This window comes from Hyperolius riggenbachi, chromosome 1 (genome assembly GCF_040937935.1).
Source record: "Hyperolius riggenbachi isolate aHypRig1 chromosome 1, aHypRig1.pri, whole genome shotgun sequence".
Classification (NCBI taxonomy): domain Eukaryota; kingdom Metazoa; phylum Chordata; class Amphibia; order Anura; family Hyperoliidae; genus Hyperolius; species Hyperolius riggenbachi.
Genome location: NC_090646.1, coordinates 184,400,616 through 184,421,399, shown reverse-complemented (window position 1 = coordinate 184,421,399; position 20,784 = coordinate 184,400,616). Strand labels below are relative to the sequence as shown.

The following is a 20,784-nucleotide window of genomic DNA, read 5'->3' as shown; positions in this document are numbered from 1 at the left end:
AATACGAAAAAAATTGAAAAAATTCATTATTTCTCAGTTTTCGTCCATTATAGCTTTAAAATAATCCACGCTACCATAATTAAAACCTATGTAAGTTATTTGCCCGTTTCTAAGTTATGACACCATTTAAATGTTGTCCCTATCACAATGTATGGCGCCAATATTTTATTTGGAAATAAAAGTGCATTTTTTCCGTTTTGCGTCCATCACTATTTACAAGCATATAATTTAAAAAATGTTCATAGTATACCCCCTTCAAATGCATATTTAAAAATTTCAGACCCCTAGGTAACTATTTATGTCTCATTTTTTTTAATTGTAATTTTTTTCCATTAATTGTATTTGGGTAATATTTTGGTGTGGGAAATAAACAGTTCAATTTTAATGTTATTATATGTGTAAATTGTAAAGTAAAAAATATGTAAATGTAGTTTTACTATTTGGCCACAAAATTCAGTTTTTTTTTTCTCCCGGTGCTTCTCGCTAAGTGGAAGCACAAGGGGGACGCGGAAATTTTTTTGTGCAGAAAGACTGAAGCCTCTTGTAAGAGCGCTTTGGTTTTTCTGCTGGGGACACGGATCGGTGATCCGGAACCATGTTCCCGTTCACTGATCACAGGGCTACCGGGGGACAGCACGGGGGCGCACCCGCAATCGCGTGCCGAAGCTCGGCACCGCAGCAGAGCAGCCACCCGGACGTGAGCATCACGTCCGGGCAGCAGAAATGGTTAAGGGGGGTTAGGCAGCCGGTTCCCAAAGGGTTCAACTTGTGTGAGGGCAGCATACATGCCTCTTGGATTTCAAGATATACTAGCTTACCTGCCAACACAGCTAAAGTTCCAAGACCTGATCCTGATGAGTTATTGCACCAAAGACATTTCCAGTTTGGACGTGATAAATAATCAGTCATTATTATACTTTAACACTAAAAGAGACTGAATTTCGATGATAATTATATTGTGCTACTATGCCAGGCCAAGCACTGACTTAGGTTCATGGGTCTCCAACTGGTGAAGAATTTCCTTTGTGCCTAAAAAACTGATTTGTTTTGTAGGAATACTATTTTAGCAATATTTACTATACCATACTGTACTCCCTTAAAAATTTTTATATAGATTTTCAGGGAACAAGACTTATTTTAATGAACTAAAAGTGGAACTGTATTATAGTTTAGTATCTACAGATTATACTATATTAAAAGACAAATGATTTAAACCTCAAAACCCTGACCTTACCAGTGATGTTATTTAAAAAACTATTAGGACTACTATACAGTATGTACTATTAGGACATGAAAAAGAGATTACTGGAGACTACACGTAGCCTTTCTACAATGTCTGCTTGCTGTATGGTGGGGCCACCATACTCCCTGCACTGTGAACACCATATTGCCTGTACCGTAGACACCATACAACCTGTACCGTGGACACCATACACCCTGTACCGTGGACACCATACACCCTGTACCGTGGACACCATACACCCTGTACCGTGGACACCATACACCCTGTACTGTGGACACCATACACCCTGTACTGTGGACACCATACACCCTGTACTGTAGACACCATACACCCTGTACTGTGGACACCATACACCCTGTACTGTGGACACCATACACCCTGTACTGTGGACACCATACACCCTGTACTGTGGACACCATACACCCTGTACTGTGGACACCATACACCCTGTACTGTGGACACCATACACCCTGTACTGTGGACACCATACACCCTGTACTGTGGACACCATACACCCTGTACTGTGGACACCATACACCCTGTACTGTGGACACCATACTACCTGTACTGTGGACAATAAACTCCTTGTACTATCTAATAATGTCTAGATACAGCGCATGCACTTAAAACAGTCACTTCTATATAGTACTATTAATCACTCTTAGCCACTTTATATTGCACAATCACATTCAGTGATCCAACAAAAATGTTGATAAACACCACTGTAATAGGATCTTAAAGTGCTAGTATGCAGTCCTTCTCATAAAGGAATCGCAATAAAAAGTTAATCTGGCATGCGCTTCTGTTTAGAATTGAACTGCTTCCACGTTAAATCCAGTATAAAATAGCAGCAGCGCTTCCTTAATAGTATTCCTTCACCAATAAGGCAATCACCCTTTCCAAAAGCTGTACAGCCCTGCAATACCTCGTGAGTATAAATTTTAAATAAAAGTTTTTAGTGTTTTAACTATACTGCACAATGAGAGGCTTTTGCTTCATATCTTAAAGAGACTCCGTAACAAAAATTGCATCCTGTTTTTTATCATCCTACAAGTTCCAAAAGCTATTCTAATGTGTTCTGGCTTACTGCAGCACGTTCTACTATCACCATCTCTGTAATAACTCAACTTATCTCTCTCTTGTCAGACTTGTCAGCCTGTGTCTGGAAGGCTGCCAAGTTCTTCAGTGTTGTGGTTCTGTGATGCATCTCCCCCCTCCAGGCCCCTCTCTGCACACTGCCTGTGTATTATTTAGATTAGGGCAGCTTCTCTCTTCTCTCTTATCTTTTACAAGCTGGATAAATCTTCCTCTGAGCTGGCTGGGCTTTCACATACTGAGGAATTACATACAGGCAGAGCTGTCTGCACTCTGCAGGAAGAAACAGCCTGACACTTCAATGGGTGATAGCTGCAGGGGGAAAGAAACACACAAATGATCTCTTGAGATTCAAAAGGAAGGGTGTATACAGCCTGCTTGTGTATGAATGTATTTTCTATGTGTGGACATACTGTACATCAACCTACTTCCTGTTTTGGTGGCCATTTTGTTTGTTTATAAACCAACTTTTAAAAACTGTTTTTAACCACTTTTAATGCGGCGAGGAGCGGCAAAATTGTGACAGAGGGTAATAGGAGATGTCCCCTAACGCACTGGTATGTTTACTTTTGTGCGATTTTAACAATACAGATTCTCTTTAAGGCTAAATGAAGAAAAAAAAAACAAGTGGAGCTTTCTATGAGTATTGCATCTGGGAAATCATACTATTTGGCTATCTATCTGTGGCTTGAGGAATGCCAGGGAAGGCGAGGGGAGCCTATGTAATGCCCCACAGGCGCATCTACTACTATGACTGTAGCATGTAAAGTAGATAATAAGATAGTGTCCACAGTACAGGGTGTATGGTGTCCCCGGTACAGGGAGTATGGTTTTCCCGGTACAGGTAGTTTGGCGTTCACAGTACTCTGCCACCATTGAGTCTGTCCTTTGCTCCTCCATCATTGTCTGGTACTCTGGGGCTAACGCAAGGGACAAGCACAAACTACAGAGGGTAATCAGCGCTGCTGAAAAGATTATAGGGGCACCCCTGCCACCCCTGGACATCCTTCATTCATCTAGAATGAGGTCCAGGGCAAACAGGATCACTCAAGACCCCTCTCACCCGGGCAGTTGCTTCTTCGACCCCCTCCCATTAGGCCGCCGTTATAGGACCATTCTCACCCAAACCACCAGACATAAAAACTCCTTCTTTCCCCAAGCGGTTGTCCTACTTAATTCAGGCACTCTCCCAACTCTCATCCCCTAATCACTCAATGGACCGGGTTGAAGTTGAGGTTGCTATTTTGTATTACCGATCCACACTAACTGCTGTACTGTCTGTCAAAATTGCTGTTGTGTCTATGTAGCATTATCTGTGCCATGTCGATGTTGTATGCCAATTGCCGTGTGTCCACAAAAAATTCCGGGTGCGGTTCCTGCCGCACTTGGCGAATAAAGGGGATTCTGATTCTGATGAGTCGCACTCTTTGAGGGTGATTGCCTTATTGGTGGAGGAATACTATTAGGGAAGCGCTGCTATTTTATATTAAACTCCCTGTACTGTGGACATCATACTACCTGTACTGGGGATACCAAACACCCTGCATTGGGCACACTATACTATCAGTACTGTGGACACTAAACTTCCTGTACTGTGGACACCACACTACCTGTACCGGGAACACCATACTCCCTGTACTGTGGACACCATATTCCCTGCACTGTGGACACCATACTACCTGTATTGTGGACAACTTACTACCTATACTGGGGACACCAAACTCTCAGTACTGTGAACGCCAAACTACCTGTACCGGGAAAACCATACTCCCTGTACCGGGGACACCATACACCCTGTACTGTGGACACTAAACTCCCTGTACTGTGGACACCATACACCCTGTATTGGGGACACTATACTACCTGTACCGGTAACGCCATACTCCCTGCACTGTGGACACCATACTCCCTGCACTGTGGAAACCATACTACCTGTACTGTGGACACTATACACCCTGTATTGGGGACACCGTACACCCTGTACTGTGGCCACTAAACTCCCTGTACTGTGAACCATACTACCTGTACTGGGAACACCATACTCCTTGTACTGGGGACATCATACACCCTGTACTGGGAACACCATACTATCTGTACTGTGGACACTAAACTCCCTGTACTGTGGACACCACACTACCTGTACCGGGAACACCATACTATCTGTACTGTGGACACTAATCTCCCTGTACTGTGGACACCATAATACCTGTACTGGGAACACGATACTCCCTGTACTGTGGACACCATACTCCCACAGGGGGGCACAGAGGAGGTAAAGGGGGCAGAGATGACACAGTGTCCCGACTTGAGAACAGATTAAGATCCCTGTACCGGGAACACCATACTACCTGAACTGGGGCACACCATACTCATTGTACTGTGGACAACTTACTACCTTTACTGGGGACACCAAAATCTCTGTACTGTGGACACCAAAATCTCTGTACTGTGGACACCATACTACTTGTGCCGGGAAAATAATACTCCCTGTACTGGGGACACCATACACCCTGTACTGTGGACACCATACAACCTGTACTGTGGACACCATACACCCTGTACTGAGGACACCATACTCCCTGCACTGTGGACATCATACTCCCTGCACTGTGGACACCATACTACCTGCACTGTGGACACTATAGTCGCTGCACTGTGGACACGATACTACGTGTACTGGGGACACTATACATCCTGTACTATGGATACCATAATACCTGTACTGTGGACACTAAACTCGCTGTACTGTGGACACCATACACCCTGTATTGGGGACACCATACACCCTGTACTGAGGACACCATACTCCCTGTAGTGGGGGACACCATACTCCCTGTAGTGGGGGACACCATACTCCCTGTAGTGGGGGACACCATACTCCCTGTAGTGGGGGACACCATACTCCCTGCACTGTGGACACCATACTACCTGCACTGTGGACACCATACTACCTGCACTGTGGACACTATACTCGCTGCACTGTGGACACGATACTACGTGTACTGGGGACACTATACATCCTGTACTGTGGATACCATAATACCTGTACTGTGGACACTAAACTCGCTGTACTGTGGACACCATACACCCTGTATTGGGGACACCATACTATCTGTACCGGTAACACCATACTGCCTGCACTGTTGACACCATACTGCGTGTACTGTGGACACCATACTGCGTGTACTGTGGACACCATACTGCGTGTACTGTGGACACCATACTGCGTGTACTGTGGACACCATACTGCGTGTACTGTGGACACCATACTGCGTGTACTGTGGACACCATACGCCCTGTACTGTGGACACCATACGCCCTGTACTGTGGACACCATACGCCCTGTACTGTGGACACCATACGCCCTGTACTGTGGACACCATACACCCTGTACTGTGTGCACCATACACCCTGTACTATGGACACCATACTCCCTGTACTGTGGACACCACACTACCTGTACCGTGGACACCATACACCCTGTACTGGAAACACCATACTATCTGTACTGTGGACACTAAACTCCCTGTACTGTGGACACTAAACTCCCTGTACTGTGGACACTAAACTCCCTGTACTGGGAACACCATAATACCTGTACTGCGGACACTAAACTCCCTGTACTGTGGACACCATAATACCTGTACTGGGAACACCGTAATTCCTGTACTGTGGACAACATACTACCTGTACTGTGGACACTATACTCCCTGCACTGTGGACACCATATTACCTGTACTGTGGACACCATACTACCTGTACTGTGGACACCATACTCCCTGTACTGTGGACACCGTACACCCTGTACTGTGGACACCATACTGCATGTACTGTGAAAACCACACTACCTGTACTGTGGACACCACCCTACCTGTACTGTGGACACCACCCTACCTGTACTGTGGACACCACCCTACCTGTACTGAGACACCATACTATCTGTACTGTGGACACCATAATACCTGTACCGGGAACACCATACTACCTGTACTGTGGACACCATACTCCCACAGGGGGGCACAGGCACAGGGGGGCACAGAAGAGGTACAGGGAACAGAGATGACACAGTGTTCCGACTTAAGAACAGATTCAGAGACAGCAGTAACATAAACAGCTTTACTCCACCATAACTTGGAAAAAAATTGAAGCTTACTTCAGCTTTGTAGCCCATTGAAGTAGTAAAAGTCCAGCTTATTCAAATACAATAAATTCATTTTCTTAAAGGACTTACGAGGCGAATAAAAAAATAAAAGTAAAGTACCTGCAGCAAATTTGAATGCACGGAGGACGCCATCCGCGCCCTCTGTGCAGTTCCGCCAGGTCCCCGCTGCTTAATCTCCCCCCCTGCCTGGCTCCCGACCCCACAGCCCGGGTCGGGCTGTCATGCCTCCTGTAAAATGGCCGCCTTAGGTTTCCACGGCTGCGCAGTCCGCATAGACGTGAGTGCGGCTGCGCAGCTCTAGGGCCTCCCCCCCATTCCACGCTACAGGCTGTCTCCTGTGCGTGGATTAGGGAGGGAGGCCCTAGAGCTGCACAGCCACACTCACGTCTATGTGGACTGCGAAGCCACAGCAACCTAAGGCGACCATTTTACAGGAGGCATGACAGCCCGACCCGGGGGGAGATTAAGCAGCGGTGACCCGGCGGAACTGCACGGAGGGCGCAGATGGCGTCCTCTGTGCATTCAAATTTGCTGCAGGTACTTTACTTTTTTTTTTTATTCGCCTCGTAAGTTCTTTAAGCCAAGGCCATACAAACCAACAGTCCAAAGTATGGTTTGGCCTCCAGCAATGTCTCCAAACACACTTGTCAGGAGTTCAGCAGCACACATGTTCCTTCCACATCAACTCCACCCAGACTGCATGTGAGCTGCTTCTTGCAAATTTTGGTAGAGCTTCCTTCTGCTCACAGAAAACCAGGTGTGTACCTGGGTGGAATGGGAAGGCCAACCCTTCCTTCCCATTCCAGGAGTCCGATCCTGGAAAAAAACAACAACGAAGGCAGCAACTGGCTTGCTGACATACAATACCCGGACTCCTTTCCAGGTACACATGCCGTTTTTAAAGGGACCACAGTCCAAACAATGGAGAAATATACCTCCCGTCCAGCACCAGCCCCGAGGACTTCTACAGAGTGTGTGTGTGTGTGTGTGTGTGTGTGTGTGTGTGTGTGTGTGTGTGTGTGTGTGTGTGTGTGTGTGTGTGTGTGTGTGTGTGTGTGTGTGTGTGTGTGTGTGTGTGTATTAATGCACATTATCTGTGTACAAATATATAAATGATGAAGTTTACTGGGTTTTAACTAATGATTATTAATTTTTACTTGCCCAATCTATTTTGAGGTTTGTCAGTGCTGCTGTTACTTGAGCCGCCACCGTGCGTGAATGAGCAGCATGAGAGTGTACGCAGGGACAAACTGAGCATGCTCAGTGCTGGAGTCCTCTCGTGCACAGTTTCAGCTAAAATTGAATGAGTTCTTGTGACGCACAATGCCCCGGAATAAGTTCTAAGACGCGGCCATCTTTTCAGGAGCACGGATGGCTACAATTATTCAAAAATCCGGTGAATGCGGCGGCGGGGAGCGGCGAAAATTACATGACTGTCCGATACTTGAACTGCATTTATAGGCAAAAGCAAAATGAAAAAGAGAAACAGAAGACACAAAAAAGGAAAAATGAATATGCTTTAGAAGGTGACCTTTGTACTGCCCCGTCTGTCAGTTTTTCTTTGCTAAGTTAACATATTTTAGAGTGTCTGCCAGGAGTCCAGCAGATTGATAACAACAAACCGAAAACCAATTTAGAAGATCACAGGCATGCCACTACGGAGGAGAATCTATTTTAGTCAAAACAATACACTATACAAGACTGACAATGGCACAAAACTAAAACTATGTCAACCCTGGGCTTGAATGTAAACTTCTTCACAGCACTTTACATCATCTTTATCACGTTACACTGGTGTACTGGGAACAGCTTGTGCTGAGGGATTAATAGAATATCGCATCCTTGAGGAAAATTATATTAGGTGTGTGAATAAACTGACAAATGCTTTCCATTTCCTTTTCCTCTAGATTGGTGAGGGAATTGTCTTTCTGAACACATTAAGGCGAAGAAAATGCAAGGAGGAAATGACTAATAGTTCAATAACTGTGAGACACTGAGAAACCATGATAAACTCCAAGGGAAAGGATAGCTTGCAGTGACAAACAGTGACAGAGAATTTAAACTTGTGTTTTAATAGCTGGATTTAGGTTGATTTCCAGGGAACAAAAAAAGTCTACTTTTTGCAGCTTCTGATATCTAACCTCTGTTTAATCCTCTCTACACCAATGGTTATGACATGCAAGTACTGTATTAGTATAGTGTGTTCAAAGATTTGATATAGAAGGGTGACACACTCGATGAGGGCAACAAAATGCTCAAAAATGATCTATCCACCGTTGCTGAATTTAGAGTGTCAGCTACCACATATACTTAAAGAATAAGAATAAGCAGGGTTTTTCAGCTTTTACGCAAGTGAACTGGTGTGTTGCCAAACACAAGTCTGCGTCCCCCGACCGTCCCCCCCCCCCCCACCCACATACAAAAATGTTGTAGGTAAATCTTGGCGCTGGGTGAAGCCAAAAGACTGCTCTAGCTATACTCATACTACCTGTCAAAACTTGTCCCCTACTGGCTACCTAACCATTAATTTCCCCATGTAATTTGTGATAACACCATTTTTATCGGAATCTGGACTCCGGCTATAGCTGGCGTCCAAATTAGCCACTGAGCACCGCCATAGGTGGAACTCACATTACAGCCTAAAGTGTTGCCCAAATCCCGGCCTCCGCACTGAATTTAGCCGCCTTGCCCATCCCTTGCCTGCCCATATGCACAGTTAATAATAACAAAAATAATAATCCGAACACTTGTATAGCGCTTTTCCCCTGTTGGACTCAAAGTGCTCAAGAGCTGCAGCCACTGGGATGCGCTCAAGAGGCCACCCTGCAGTGTTAGGGAGTCTTGCCTTGAACTCCTTCCTTAATAGGTACTGACCCAGGCCAGAATTCAAACCCTGGTCTCCCATGTCTAAGGTGGTGCCCTTAACCAGTACAGTATTCATAGTTGAGCGTGATTGCATAGACAGCTGATGTGCCCATAGTACAGCCTCCACCCCATATGCAGAGCAGAGCACGCTTGCATAGATAGCCAGAAGTACCTAAGATATACCCTCCACCCCACATGCAGAGCAGAGCATGCTTGCATAGACAGCCAGATGTGCCCACGGTATACCCTTCACCCCATATGCAGAGCAGAGCACGCTTGCATAGATAGCCAGATGTACCCCAAATCCCATCCCATAGAGAGCAGAAAGTGCTTGCAGCAGTGAATCTCACCTGCCAGTGCCACTGGGATCTCTTTTCAGCCCTGTCTGTCACACTCACAGATTTTTAACTCTAATGTTACTGATATTCTACTATCGCCTTCCCTAACCTATCTCTCACACTAACCCTCCATTACCTGCACCTAACACTAACACCACTACCTACACTAAACATTAAAGTTTCCTACTCATGCCTAATACTATATTAGATCCAACGTGGGGTTTGGCTACATAATAGGCGAACCGGTGTGCCCAGATACTTACACCTCCTGCCTCCGCCAAACTCCATGTGTATGCTAACTAAATCTCTCTGTCAATATCTGTGGTTTGGCTACTGCTTACAGACCTTCACTGCTATTTAGAGCTTGTCTACATAGTACCACTACTGCTTTTTCCACTGCTATTTGGAGTTCAGGTGCATTGTACCCAAATTCAGTGTGCCTGCACTTTGTCCCCTCCAATGATAATTGGAGTTTGACTATATAATTGTTCTGTGGGTGCCACCGCAGCTGCAATTTTCATTGCGGGGTATGGCAGAGCTCAAGTGTGCCATGCGTTAAATTTCCTGCTTCTACATTTACTGCTCAGCATCAACTGAACCTTTAAAGTGTAATTTAACCACTTGCCGACCGCCCACAGCCGATGGGCGGTGGCAAAGTGGACGCCGAAAGGACCGCAATACGCCCAAGGGCGTTGCGTCCTTTCGGCATGCCAGGGGAGCGATCGCGTCATTGATGACGTGCACTTCCCCCTGCAACTGGCTCCGCCCACCCGCGACGACAACCCACCGGACGTTCAGAAGCGCAGGCGGGTTGTTAACCCCGCGATCGCCGCTACAAAGTGTATAATACACAAAGTGTATAATACACTTTGTAATGTATACAAAGTGTATTATACAGGCTGCCTCCTGTCCTGGTGGTCCCAGTGTCCGAGGGACCACCAGGGCAGGCTGCAGCCACCCTAGTCTGCACCAAAACACACTGATCTGCCCCCCCCCTGATCGCCCACAGCACCCCTCAGACCCCCCCTGCCCACCCCCCAGACCACTGCTTGCACCCAATCACCCCCCTAATAACCCATCAATCACTCCCTGTCACTATCTGTCAACGCTATTTTTTTTAAATTCCCTAAACTGCCCCCTGGGGACTCCTGATAAGCCCCCCACCCCTCAGATTCTCCCCAGACCCCCCCCCCCCCCCCAGACCCCCCCTGTGTACTGTATGCATCTATCCCCCCTGATCACCTGTCAATCACCTGTCAATCACCCGTCAATCACCCATCAATCATCCCCTGTCACTGCCACCCAACAATCAGCCCCTAACCTGCCCCTTGCGGGCAATCTGATCACTCACCCACACCATTAGATCGCCCGCAAACCCGCCGTCAGATCACCTCCCAAGTGCATTGTTTACATCTGTTCTCTTCTCTAAACACCCACTAATTACCCATCAATCACCCCCTATCACCACCTGTCACTGTTACCTATCAGATCAAACCCTAATCTGCCCCTTGCGGGCACCCAATCACCCGCCCACACGCTCAGATTGCCCTCAGACCCCCCCCCCCATATCAATTCACCAGTGCATTAATTGCATCTGTTCTTCCCTGTAATAACCCACTGATCACCTGTCAATCACCTGCCAATCACCTATCACCCATCAATCACCCCCTGTCACTGCCACTCATCAATCAGCCCCTGACCTGCCCCTTGCGGGCAATCTAAACAACCCACCCACACCATTAGATCGCCCGCAAACCCGCCGTCAGATCACCTCCCAAGTGTATTGTTTACATCTGTTCTCTTCTCTAAACACCCACTAATTACCCATCAATCACCCCCTATCACCACCTGTCACTGTTACCTATCAGATCAAACCCTAATCTGCCCCTTGCGGGCACCCAATCACCCGCCCACATGCTCAGATTGCCCTCAGACCCCCCTTATCAATTCGCCAGTGCATTAATTACATCTGTTCTTCCCTGTAATAATCCACTGATCACCTGTCAATCACCTGCCAATCACCTATCACCCATCAATCACCCCCTGTCACTGCCACCCATCAATCAGCCCCTAACCTGCCCCTTGCGGGCAATCTGATCACCCACCCACACAATCAGATCGCCCGCAAACCTGTCATCAGATCACCTCCCAAGTGCATTGTTTACATCTGTTCTCTCCTCTAAACACCCACTAATTACCCATCAATCACCCTCAATCACCACCTGTCACTGTTACCCATCAGATTAAACCCTAATCTGCCCCTTGCGGGCACCCAATCAACCGCCCACACGCTCAGATTGCCCTCAGACCCCCCTTATCAATTCACCAGTGCATTATTTACATCTGTTCTTCCCTGTAATAACCCACTGATCACCTGTCAATCACCTATCAATCACCCATCAATCACCCCCTGTCACCCATCAATCACCCCCTGTCACTGCCACCCATCGAACAGCCCCTAACCTGCCCCTTGCGGGCAATCTGATCACCCACCCACACCATGCGATCGCCTGCAGACCCGCCGTCAGATCACCTCCCAAGTGCATTGCATCTGTTCTCTCCTCTAAACACCCACTAATTACCCATCAATCACCCCCTGTCACCACCTGTCACTGCTACCCATCAGATTAGACCCCTATCTGCCCCTAGGGCACCCAATCACCCACCCACACCCTCAGACCCCAGCCCTGATCACCTCGCCAGTGCATTGCTTGCATCTATTCCCCCCACTAATCACACCTTGAGACACCTATCAATCACCTCCTGTCACCCCCCTAGCACACCTACCCATCAGATCAGGTCCTAATTTGCCCCGTGTGGGGTCCTGATCACTCGGCCAAACCCTCAGATCCCCCTCAGACCCCCTTCCGATCACCTCCCCAGTGCATCGATTGCATCTATTTTCCCCTCTAACCACCCCCTGAGACACCCATCAATCACCTCCTGTCACCCCCCTAGCACTCCTATCCATCAGATCAGGCCCAATACAACCTGCCATCTAAAAGGCCCCCCTGCTTATGACCGGTTCCACAAAATTCGCCCCCTCATAGACCACCTGTTATCAAAATTTGCAGATGCTTATACCCCTGAACAGTCATTTTGAGACATTTGGTTTCCAGACTACTCACGGTTTTGGCCCGTAAAATGCCAGGCCAGTATAGGAACCCCACAAGTGACCCCTTTTTAGAAAAAAAGATACCCCAAGGTATTCTGTTAGGTGTATGACGAGTTCATAGAAGATTTTATTTTTTGTCAAAAGTTAGCGGAAATTGATTTTTATTGTTTTTTCACAAAGTGTCATTGTGACAAAAAATAAAATCTTCTATGAACTCACCATACACCTAACGGAATACCTTGGGGTGCCTTCTTTCTAAAATGGGGTCACTTGTGGGGTTCCTATACTGCCCTGGCATTTTAGGGGCCCTAAACCGTGAGGAGTAGTCTAGAAAACAAATGCCTCAAAATGACCTGTGAATAGGACGTTGGGCCCCTTAGCGCACCTAGGCTGCAAAAAAGTGTCACACATGTGGTATCGCCGTACTCAGGAGAAGTAGTATAATGTGTTTTGGGGTGTATTTTTACACATACTTATGCTGGGTGGGAGAAATCTCTCTGTAAATGGACAATTGTGTGTACAAAAAATCTAAAAATTGTCATTTACAGAGATATTTCTCCCACCCAGCATGAGTATGTGTAAAAATACACTACAAAACACATTATACTACTTCTCCTGAGTACAGCGGTACCACATGTGTGGCACTTTTTTGCACCCTAAGTGCGCTAAGGGGCCCAAAGTCCAATGAGTACCTTTAGGATTTCACAGGTCATTTTGCGACATTTGGTTTCAAGACTACTCACGGTTTAGGGCCCCTAAAATGCCAGGGCAGTATAGGAACCCCACAAATGACCCCATTTTAGAAAGAAGACACCCAAAGGTATTCCGTTAGGAGTATGGTGAGTGTTTTTGTCACAAGTTAGCGGAAAATGACACTTTGTGAAAAAAAACAATTAAAATCAATTTCCGCTTACTTGTGACAAAAAAATAAAATCTTCTATGAACTCACCATACTCCTAACGGAATACCTTGGGATGTCTTCTTTCTTGTGTTACTCATGTACCGAGGGTGACACTAATAATGCAACATGCCTCACTCTGCTTGCATTTGTATTGACAATATTGCAGTGTGCTACCTGTGCACGTAACATTTTACTGACGTATTGTGCATCAGGTCCATAGGGACAACAATACACGCTTTGTGGGAGTTTTTTTCTTTACTTCTATGAATTAAATTAAGGTCTGATAAATGTCTGTTTGTTACTGCATTTTCCAAATTGCCCTTTATTCCAAAAATTATACTGTTCAGACAGTAGAAATCAATGCACCACGCTGAAGCCTCAATTTTGGTTCAAAAGACATTTGATTGGTATCAAGTGAGCTTGCTGCAAACATGGCTGCCAACTACTTCTCCCTTGCTCTAGTCACTGTCAAATCGAGGAGATAGGGGGGTGATGTATGAAAGATTGTGCAATGGATGTGAACCTGTTCTCACATTGAACCTCTAATGCAGCGTACAGACAATTCAATAAAAAAAAAATCTTATTTCTTCTAAAAGTACTAATTCAAATCACGTCAAGAATGCAGTATCAATATTACATGTGGCTGTTCACAAAGATCTCAAGGGATAGAAAACAATGACAAAATAAATTTAATTAGTTCTGTCAAAGACAAATAAATGCTGTCTGCATAACTAAGCTGTTTCCAGACAGCATCGCATCAGATATGTTAGTTGTGAAAAGCACCTCTTTTGGACCTTGATAGTACGCCTCAACAGTTTCTGAATCTACTCTTCAAACAATAACTGACAATAGGTTGTTATAGCAACTGGCAACGTACGTACTTGCGTGGGCCATTACACTAGCTAAAGCACTAGAAAGTCCAGTAATATCTACTAGGAATAAAAGTAAAAAGACAGCAGGAATTTATACTCAAGTATGACTATGTTAATGTTTATAAAGGAATTCTATGTTATGAATTAATTGAAAAAAAAAATATTTAAATGATATTTAAATGTTTAAATGCTGCTAACGTAACTACTCATCAGCCCAGCATTCAGTGTGCTAACAATGGTCAAATATGAATTCCTTAAAAGGAAATTCCACTTTTTTATTGAAAAACAAACATAGATTGGTATTGTACAAATTATCTTTCCATTTCAATCTGTGGCCAGCTAATTTTCACACCTGTTTTCGGTTATATGTTTCTGCAGTGCTTACTATTTTTTCCTTGTTCTGTATTATTATTATAAAAAATGTAATGGTTCCCAAGACCAGGCTGTTGGCATCATGATAAAGTCATCAGGCCAGGACTTGGCGGACATTGCAAAGGAGGTTTTTCCACACTCCATCCTTGTCACTGCGTCTGTCACCCAGCTTCAGCCACATATGCTCTACTGTAATGCTGGGAAATTGAATCTGTCATTTTTCCTACTTTGGGAGTCACATGGTCACTTCTGATTAGCCCAACTACCTGCTAAACATACACAAAAAAGGAAGCTAGCTGCATACATATTGTGGCGCTACCGGTGAGTTGGGCGCAGGGTGAGCCGGATGACGGCTCACCCTGCTCCCGCTCAAATCCCCGGCAGCACTAAATACTATTCCCCCTCTGAGTTGTAGCAACTCGGAGGGAGGTGTAATTCAGGGTCTGGCGATTGCCAGATTCCCTAATTATTCTTGCACAGGGTGTGCAGCTTAGCACTAATGCTATGACAGCGCCCAGCTTCGGCGCTGAGCACCGAAATAACCTGCTTCAAGCTAGCTAGCTATAGTGGCACTAGCAAGCATACTGGAAAAGGTATTCTGTCCAACATTTTGCCTCTATATACTTTAAAGAGACACTGAAGCGAGAATACATCTCGCTTCAGTGCTTATATTCAGCAGGGGCATGTGTGCCCCTGCTAAAACGCTGCTATCCCGCGGCTAAACGGGGGTCCCTTCACCCCCAAACGCACCCCTGCAAAATCAACGACCAATTTGGTTGTATATTTTGCTGCTCTTCAGGCAGGGCTAACGGCTGCAGCCCTGCCTCTCAGCGCCGTCAATCAGCGGCGCATCGCCGCCTCTCCCCCGCCCCTCTCAGTGAAGGAAGACTGAGAGGGGCGGGGGAGAGGCGGAGATACGCGCTGACAGACGCGCGTGAGGCAGGGCTGCGGTGGTTAGCCCTGCCTCTATGCGGAAGAGGGGATGCGCTGCACGGAGGGGAATTTGGGGGTGAAGTGACCCCCGTTTAGCGGCGCGATAGCGGCGGTTTAGCAGGGGCACGCATGCCCCTGCTATCTATGAGGTCTGAAGCGAGATTCATTCTCGCTTCAGACTCTCTTTAAATATATTAGTCAACTCAACTTGTATTGGAATCTGCCTTTTCATTTTAAGTTTGTAAGTTTGCATTCATGGTCGATTTCCTTTTTACCATAAAAACATAATGACCATTTCAAAAGGTAGAAAATAAATATGTTGTTCAAATGGGTAATGAAAAGACACAGAGTGGCTTCACCAAAAGTTCAATGTACAGTCAATTTAAACCGGTTTCTGGTTGTGTGAACTACAGTGGAGGAAATAATTATTTGACCCCTCACTGATTTTGTAAGTTTGTCCAATGACAAAGAAATGAAAAGTCTCAGAACAGTATCATTTCAATGGTAGGTTTATTTTAACAGTGGCAGATAGCACATCAAAAGGAAAATCGAAAAAATAACCTTAAATAAAAGATAGCAACTGATTTGCATTTCATTGAGTGAAATAAGTTTTTGAACCCTCTAACAATAAAAGACTTAAAACTTAGTGGAAAAACCCTTGTTTGCAAGCACAGAGGTCAAACGTTTCTTGTAATTGATGACCAAGTTTGCACACATTTTAGGGGGAATGTTGGTCCACTCCTCTTTGCAGATCATCTCTAAATGCCTAAGTTTTCGAGGCTGTCTCTGTGCAACTCTGAGCTTGAGCTCACTCCATAGGTTTTCTATTGGATTAAGGTCCGGAGACTGACTAGGCCACTCCATGACCTTAATGTGCTTCTTCTTGAGCCACTCCTTTGTTGCCTTTGCTGTATGTTTGGGGTCATTGTCGTGCTGGAACACCCATCCACGACCCATTTTCAGTTTCCTGGCAGAGGGAAGGAGGTTGTCGTACAGGATTTCACGATACATGGCTCCGTCCATTTTCCCGTTAATGCGATTAATTTGTCCTGTGCCCTTAGCAGAAAAACACCCCCAAAGCAAAATGTTTCCACCCCCATGCTTGACGGTGGGGACGGTGTTTTGGGGGTCATAGGCAGCATTTTTCTTCCTCCAAACACAGCGAGTTGAGTTAATGCCAAAGAGCTCTATTTTGGTCTCATCAGACCACAGCACCTTCTCCCAGTCACTCACAGAATCATTCAGGTGTTCATTGGCAAACTTCAGACGGGACTGCACATGTGCCTTCTTGAGCAGGGGGACCTTGCGAGCCCTGCAGGATTTTAATCCATTGCGGTGTAATGTGTTTCCAATGGTTTTCTTGGTGACTGTGGTCCCTGCTAATTTGAGGTCATTCACTAACTCCTCCCGTGTAGTTCTAGGATGCTTTTTCACCTTTCTCAGAACCATTGACACCCCACGAGGTGAGATCTTGCCTGGAGCCCCACAGCGAGGTCGATTAATGGTCATTTTGTGCTCCTTCCATTTTCGAACAATCGCACCAACAGTTGTCACCTTCTCTCCCAGCTTCTTGCTAATGGTTTTGTAGCCCATTCCAGCCTTGTGCAGGTCTACAATTTTGTCTCTGACATCCTCGGACAGCTCTTTGGTCTTTCCCATGTTGGAGAGTTTGGAGTCTGCTTGATTGATTGATTCTGTGGACAGGTGTCTTTTATACAGGTGACTAGTTAAGACAGGTGTCCTAAATGAGGGTGACTAATTGAGTATTATTATTTATTGTATTTATAAAGCGCCAACATATTACGCAGCGCTGCACAATAGATAAATGGGTTAACATACAGGTAGAACATATGGAAACTCACAACAAAACAAGATCATGCAAATGATTTGATAACAATGTAGTGTCATAGGTCAAGATAGAGACTGTTCGAGTATACAAGAAGGGTGGTTGTGAGTAAGATTGCATAATCAAGCTGGATACATTAGGGAGGAGGGCTCTGCCAGAGGCTTACAATCTAAAGTGTTGGGTGGAGACAATAGGTGCGTCTTTTGAGAGGGGGTCTAACAGAACATATTATGATGCTGGTGTAGGGGGGTATGCGAGCGTGAAGAGGTGAGTCTTGAGAGCTTGTTTGAAGGTATTAAAGGTGGGGGCGAGTCTGACGGCTGGTGGAAGAGAGTTCCAGAGAGTAGGGGCAGCTCTGGTGAAGTCCTGCAATCGTGCGTGTGACTGAGTTATGCGTGGTGCGACTAGGCGCAGGTCATTGGAGGATCGGAGGGGGCGGGCTGGTATGTGCCTGTGGACCAGATCAGAGATGTAGGTCGGGCAGGTCTTGTGCACTGATTTGTAGGCCAAGCACAGGATTTTTAAATTGATCCTAAAGCTGATGGGGAGCCAGTGTAATGCTTTACAGAGCGGAGTTGTAGAGGCGCTGCGGTGAGAAGAATGTATCAGTCTGGCTGCCGCATTCATTACCAATTTAAGTGGGTCAGTACGGTTAGAGGGAAGGCCAGATAAAAGAGAATTGCAGTAGTCTAGGCGGGAGATGACAAGGGCATGGATGAGGAGTTTAGTGGTGTCAGGGGACAGGTAGGAGCGGATCTTGGAGATGTTGCGGAGGTGGAAGTTGCAGGATCTGACAATACCTTGGATGTGGGCTGTAAAGGAAAGTTCAGAGTCTAGAGTAACGCCTAGACAGCGGGCTTGGGAGGTAGGGTGGATAGTAGTATTTTCAATAGTGACATGCAGATCTGGGAGGGGTGCAGCTGTGCAGGGTGGGAATATTAGAAGCTCAGTCTTGTCCAAATTAAGCTTCAGGTACCTTGCAGCCATCCAGGAGGAAATGGATGTGAGGCAGGCAGAGACTTTGTCCATGGTAGAGGAGGAGAGATCTGGGGTGTGGAGATATATCTGGGTGTTGTCGGCATACAGGTGATAATTGAAACCCATGGAGGAGATTATTTTGCCAATTGAGGCAGTATAGAGTGAGAACAGGAGTGGTCCTAGGACGGAGCCTTGAGGAACACCAACTGAGAGGGGTGTAGGAGTGGATGAGGAGCCATTGAAAAATGTTGTGAAGGAGCGGTTGGAGAGGTAGGAGTTGATCCAGGCTAAGGCTAGGTCCTGAATGCCCATTAGCTGCAGGGAGTGGAGGAGGAGGGAGTGGTCGACAGTGTCAAATGGCGAGGAGAGATCCAGGAGGAGCAGGATGGAGTATTTACCTTCGGCTTTGGCAAGGTCGTTTACCACTTTGGTGAGGGCTGTTTCTGTAGAATGGGCTGTGCGAAAACCAGACTGCAGGGGATCGAGAAGGGAGTTGGAGTTAAGGAAGTTGGTCAGGCGTTGGTGGGCCAGGCGTTCAAGAGTAGAAGTGTCTAACCACTGTGTGGGAGCCAGAACTCTTAATGGTTGGTAGGGGTTCAAAAACTTATTTCACTCAATGAAATGCAAATCAGTTGCTATCTTTTATTTAACCACCCTGGCGTTCTATTAAGATCGCCAGGGCGGCTGCGGGAGGGTTTTTTTTAAATAAAAAAAAAACTATTTCATGCAGCCAACTGAAAGTTGGCTGCATGAAAGCCCACTAGAGGGCGCTCCGGAGGCGTTCTTCTGATCGCCTCCGGCGGCCAGAAGTAACACGGAAGGCCGCAATGAGCGGCCTTCCGTGTTTTGCTTACTTCGTCGCCATGGCGACGAGCGGAGTGACGTCATGGACGTCAGCCGACGTCCTGACGTCAGCCGCCTACGATCCAGCCCTTAGCGCTGGCCGGAACTATTTGTTCCGGCTGCGCAGGGCTCAGGCGGCTGGGGGGACCCTCTTTCGCCGCTGCTCGCGGCGGATTGCCGCAGAGCGGCGGCGATCAGGCAGCACACGCGGCTGGCAAAGTGCCGGCTGCGTGTGCTGCTTTTTACTTCAGCAAAATCGGCCCAGCAGGGCCTGAGCGGCACCCTCTGGCGGTAATGGACGAGCTGAGCTCGTCCATACCGTTAAGGTGGTTAAGGTTATTTTTTCGATTTTCCTTTTGATGTGCTATCTGCCACTGTTAAAATAAACCTACCATTGAAATGATACTGTTCTGAGACTTTTCATTTCTTTGTCATTGGACAAACTTACAAAATCAGTGAGGGGTCAAATAATTATTTCCTCCACTGTATATACGTGAATGGTAGCCTACTACCCACAGTTATAAACTTGCAACATCACACAAAAAAAAAGACTTACCACCAGAATAAAACTGTGCTCAGGCAATATTCCGTATTGCTCGACAAGCCTCTCCCTGGTGACACTGGGAAGCTCTGGCAATCTTTCTTTAATTAAGTCTATATTTATAACTTGATCAGTATCCACATTATTTGGTAAGGTCTTGTTATCGTAAAGAATCAGCGGGGGAAGGTTTGGTTCTGGCATGAACCTAAAAGCAAAAAAAATGAATATAAAGAAAATATATATTATTATTATTTAGTATTTATATAGCGCTATATATATATATATATATATATATATATATATATATATATATATATATATATATATATATATATATATATATATATATATTGTCTTGTCACTAACTGTCCCTCAAAGCAGCTCACAATCTAATCCCTACCATTGCCATATGTCTATATTATGTAGTGTAAGTACTGTAGTCTAAGGCCAATTTTTTTAGAGGGAGCCAATTAACTTATCTGTATGTTTTTTTGGAATGTGGGAGGAAACCTGAGTGCCCGGGGGAAACCCACACAGACACGGAGAGAACATACAAACTCTTTTGCAGATAGTGCCCTGGCTGGGATTCGAACCAGGGACCCAGCGCTGCAAGGCGAGAGCGCTAACCACTACGCCACCGTGCTGCCCATATATATATATTGTATACAACCAAAAGAGCA

The 20,784-nt window shown here is 46.0% G+C and overlaps 1 protein-coding gene across 2 annotated transcripts in view; it reads right to left on the bottom strand.

The window, feature by feature from the left end:
• The window catches only part of LOC137546789 (glutamyl-tRNA(Gln) amidotransferase subunit B, mitochondrial-like), a 185,014-nt gene that overhangs the window by 46,769 nt on the left and 117,461 nt on the right, over positions 1-20,784 (bottom strand). For both annotated transcript variants that reach the window (XM_068269631.1, XM_068269642.1), the window contains one exon: positions 20,120-20,309. In XM_068269631.1, coding sequence (XP_068125732.1) covers positions 20,120-20,309 — 190 coding nt within the window. The remainder of the gene's footprint in view (positions 1-20,119; positions 20,310-20,784) is intronic.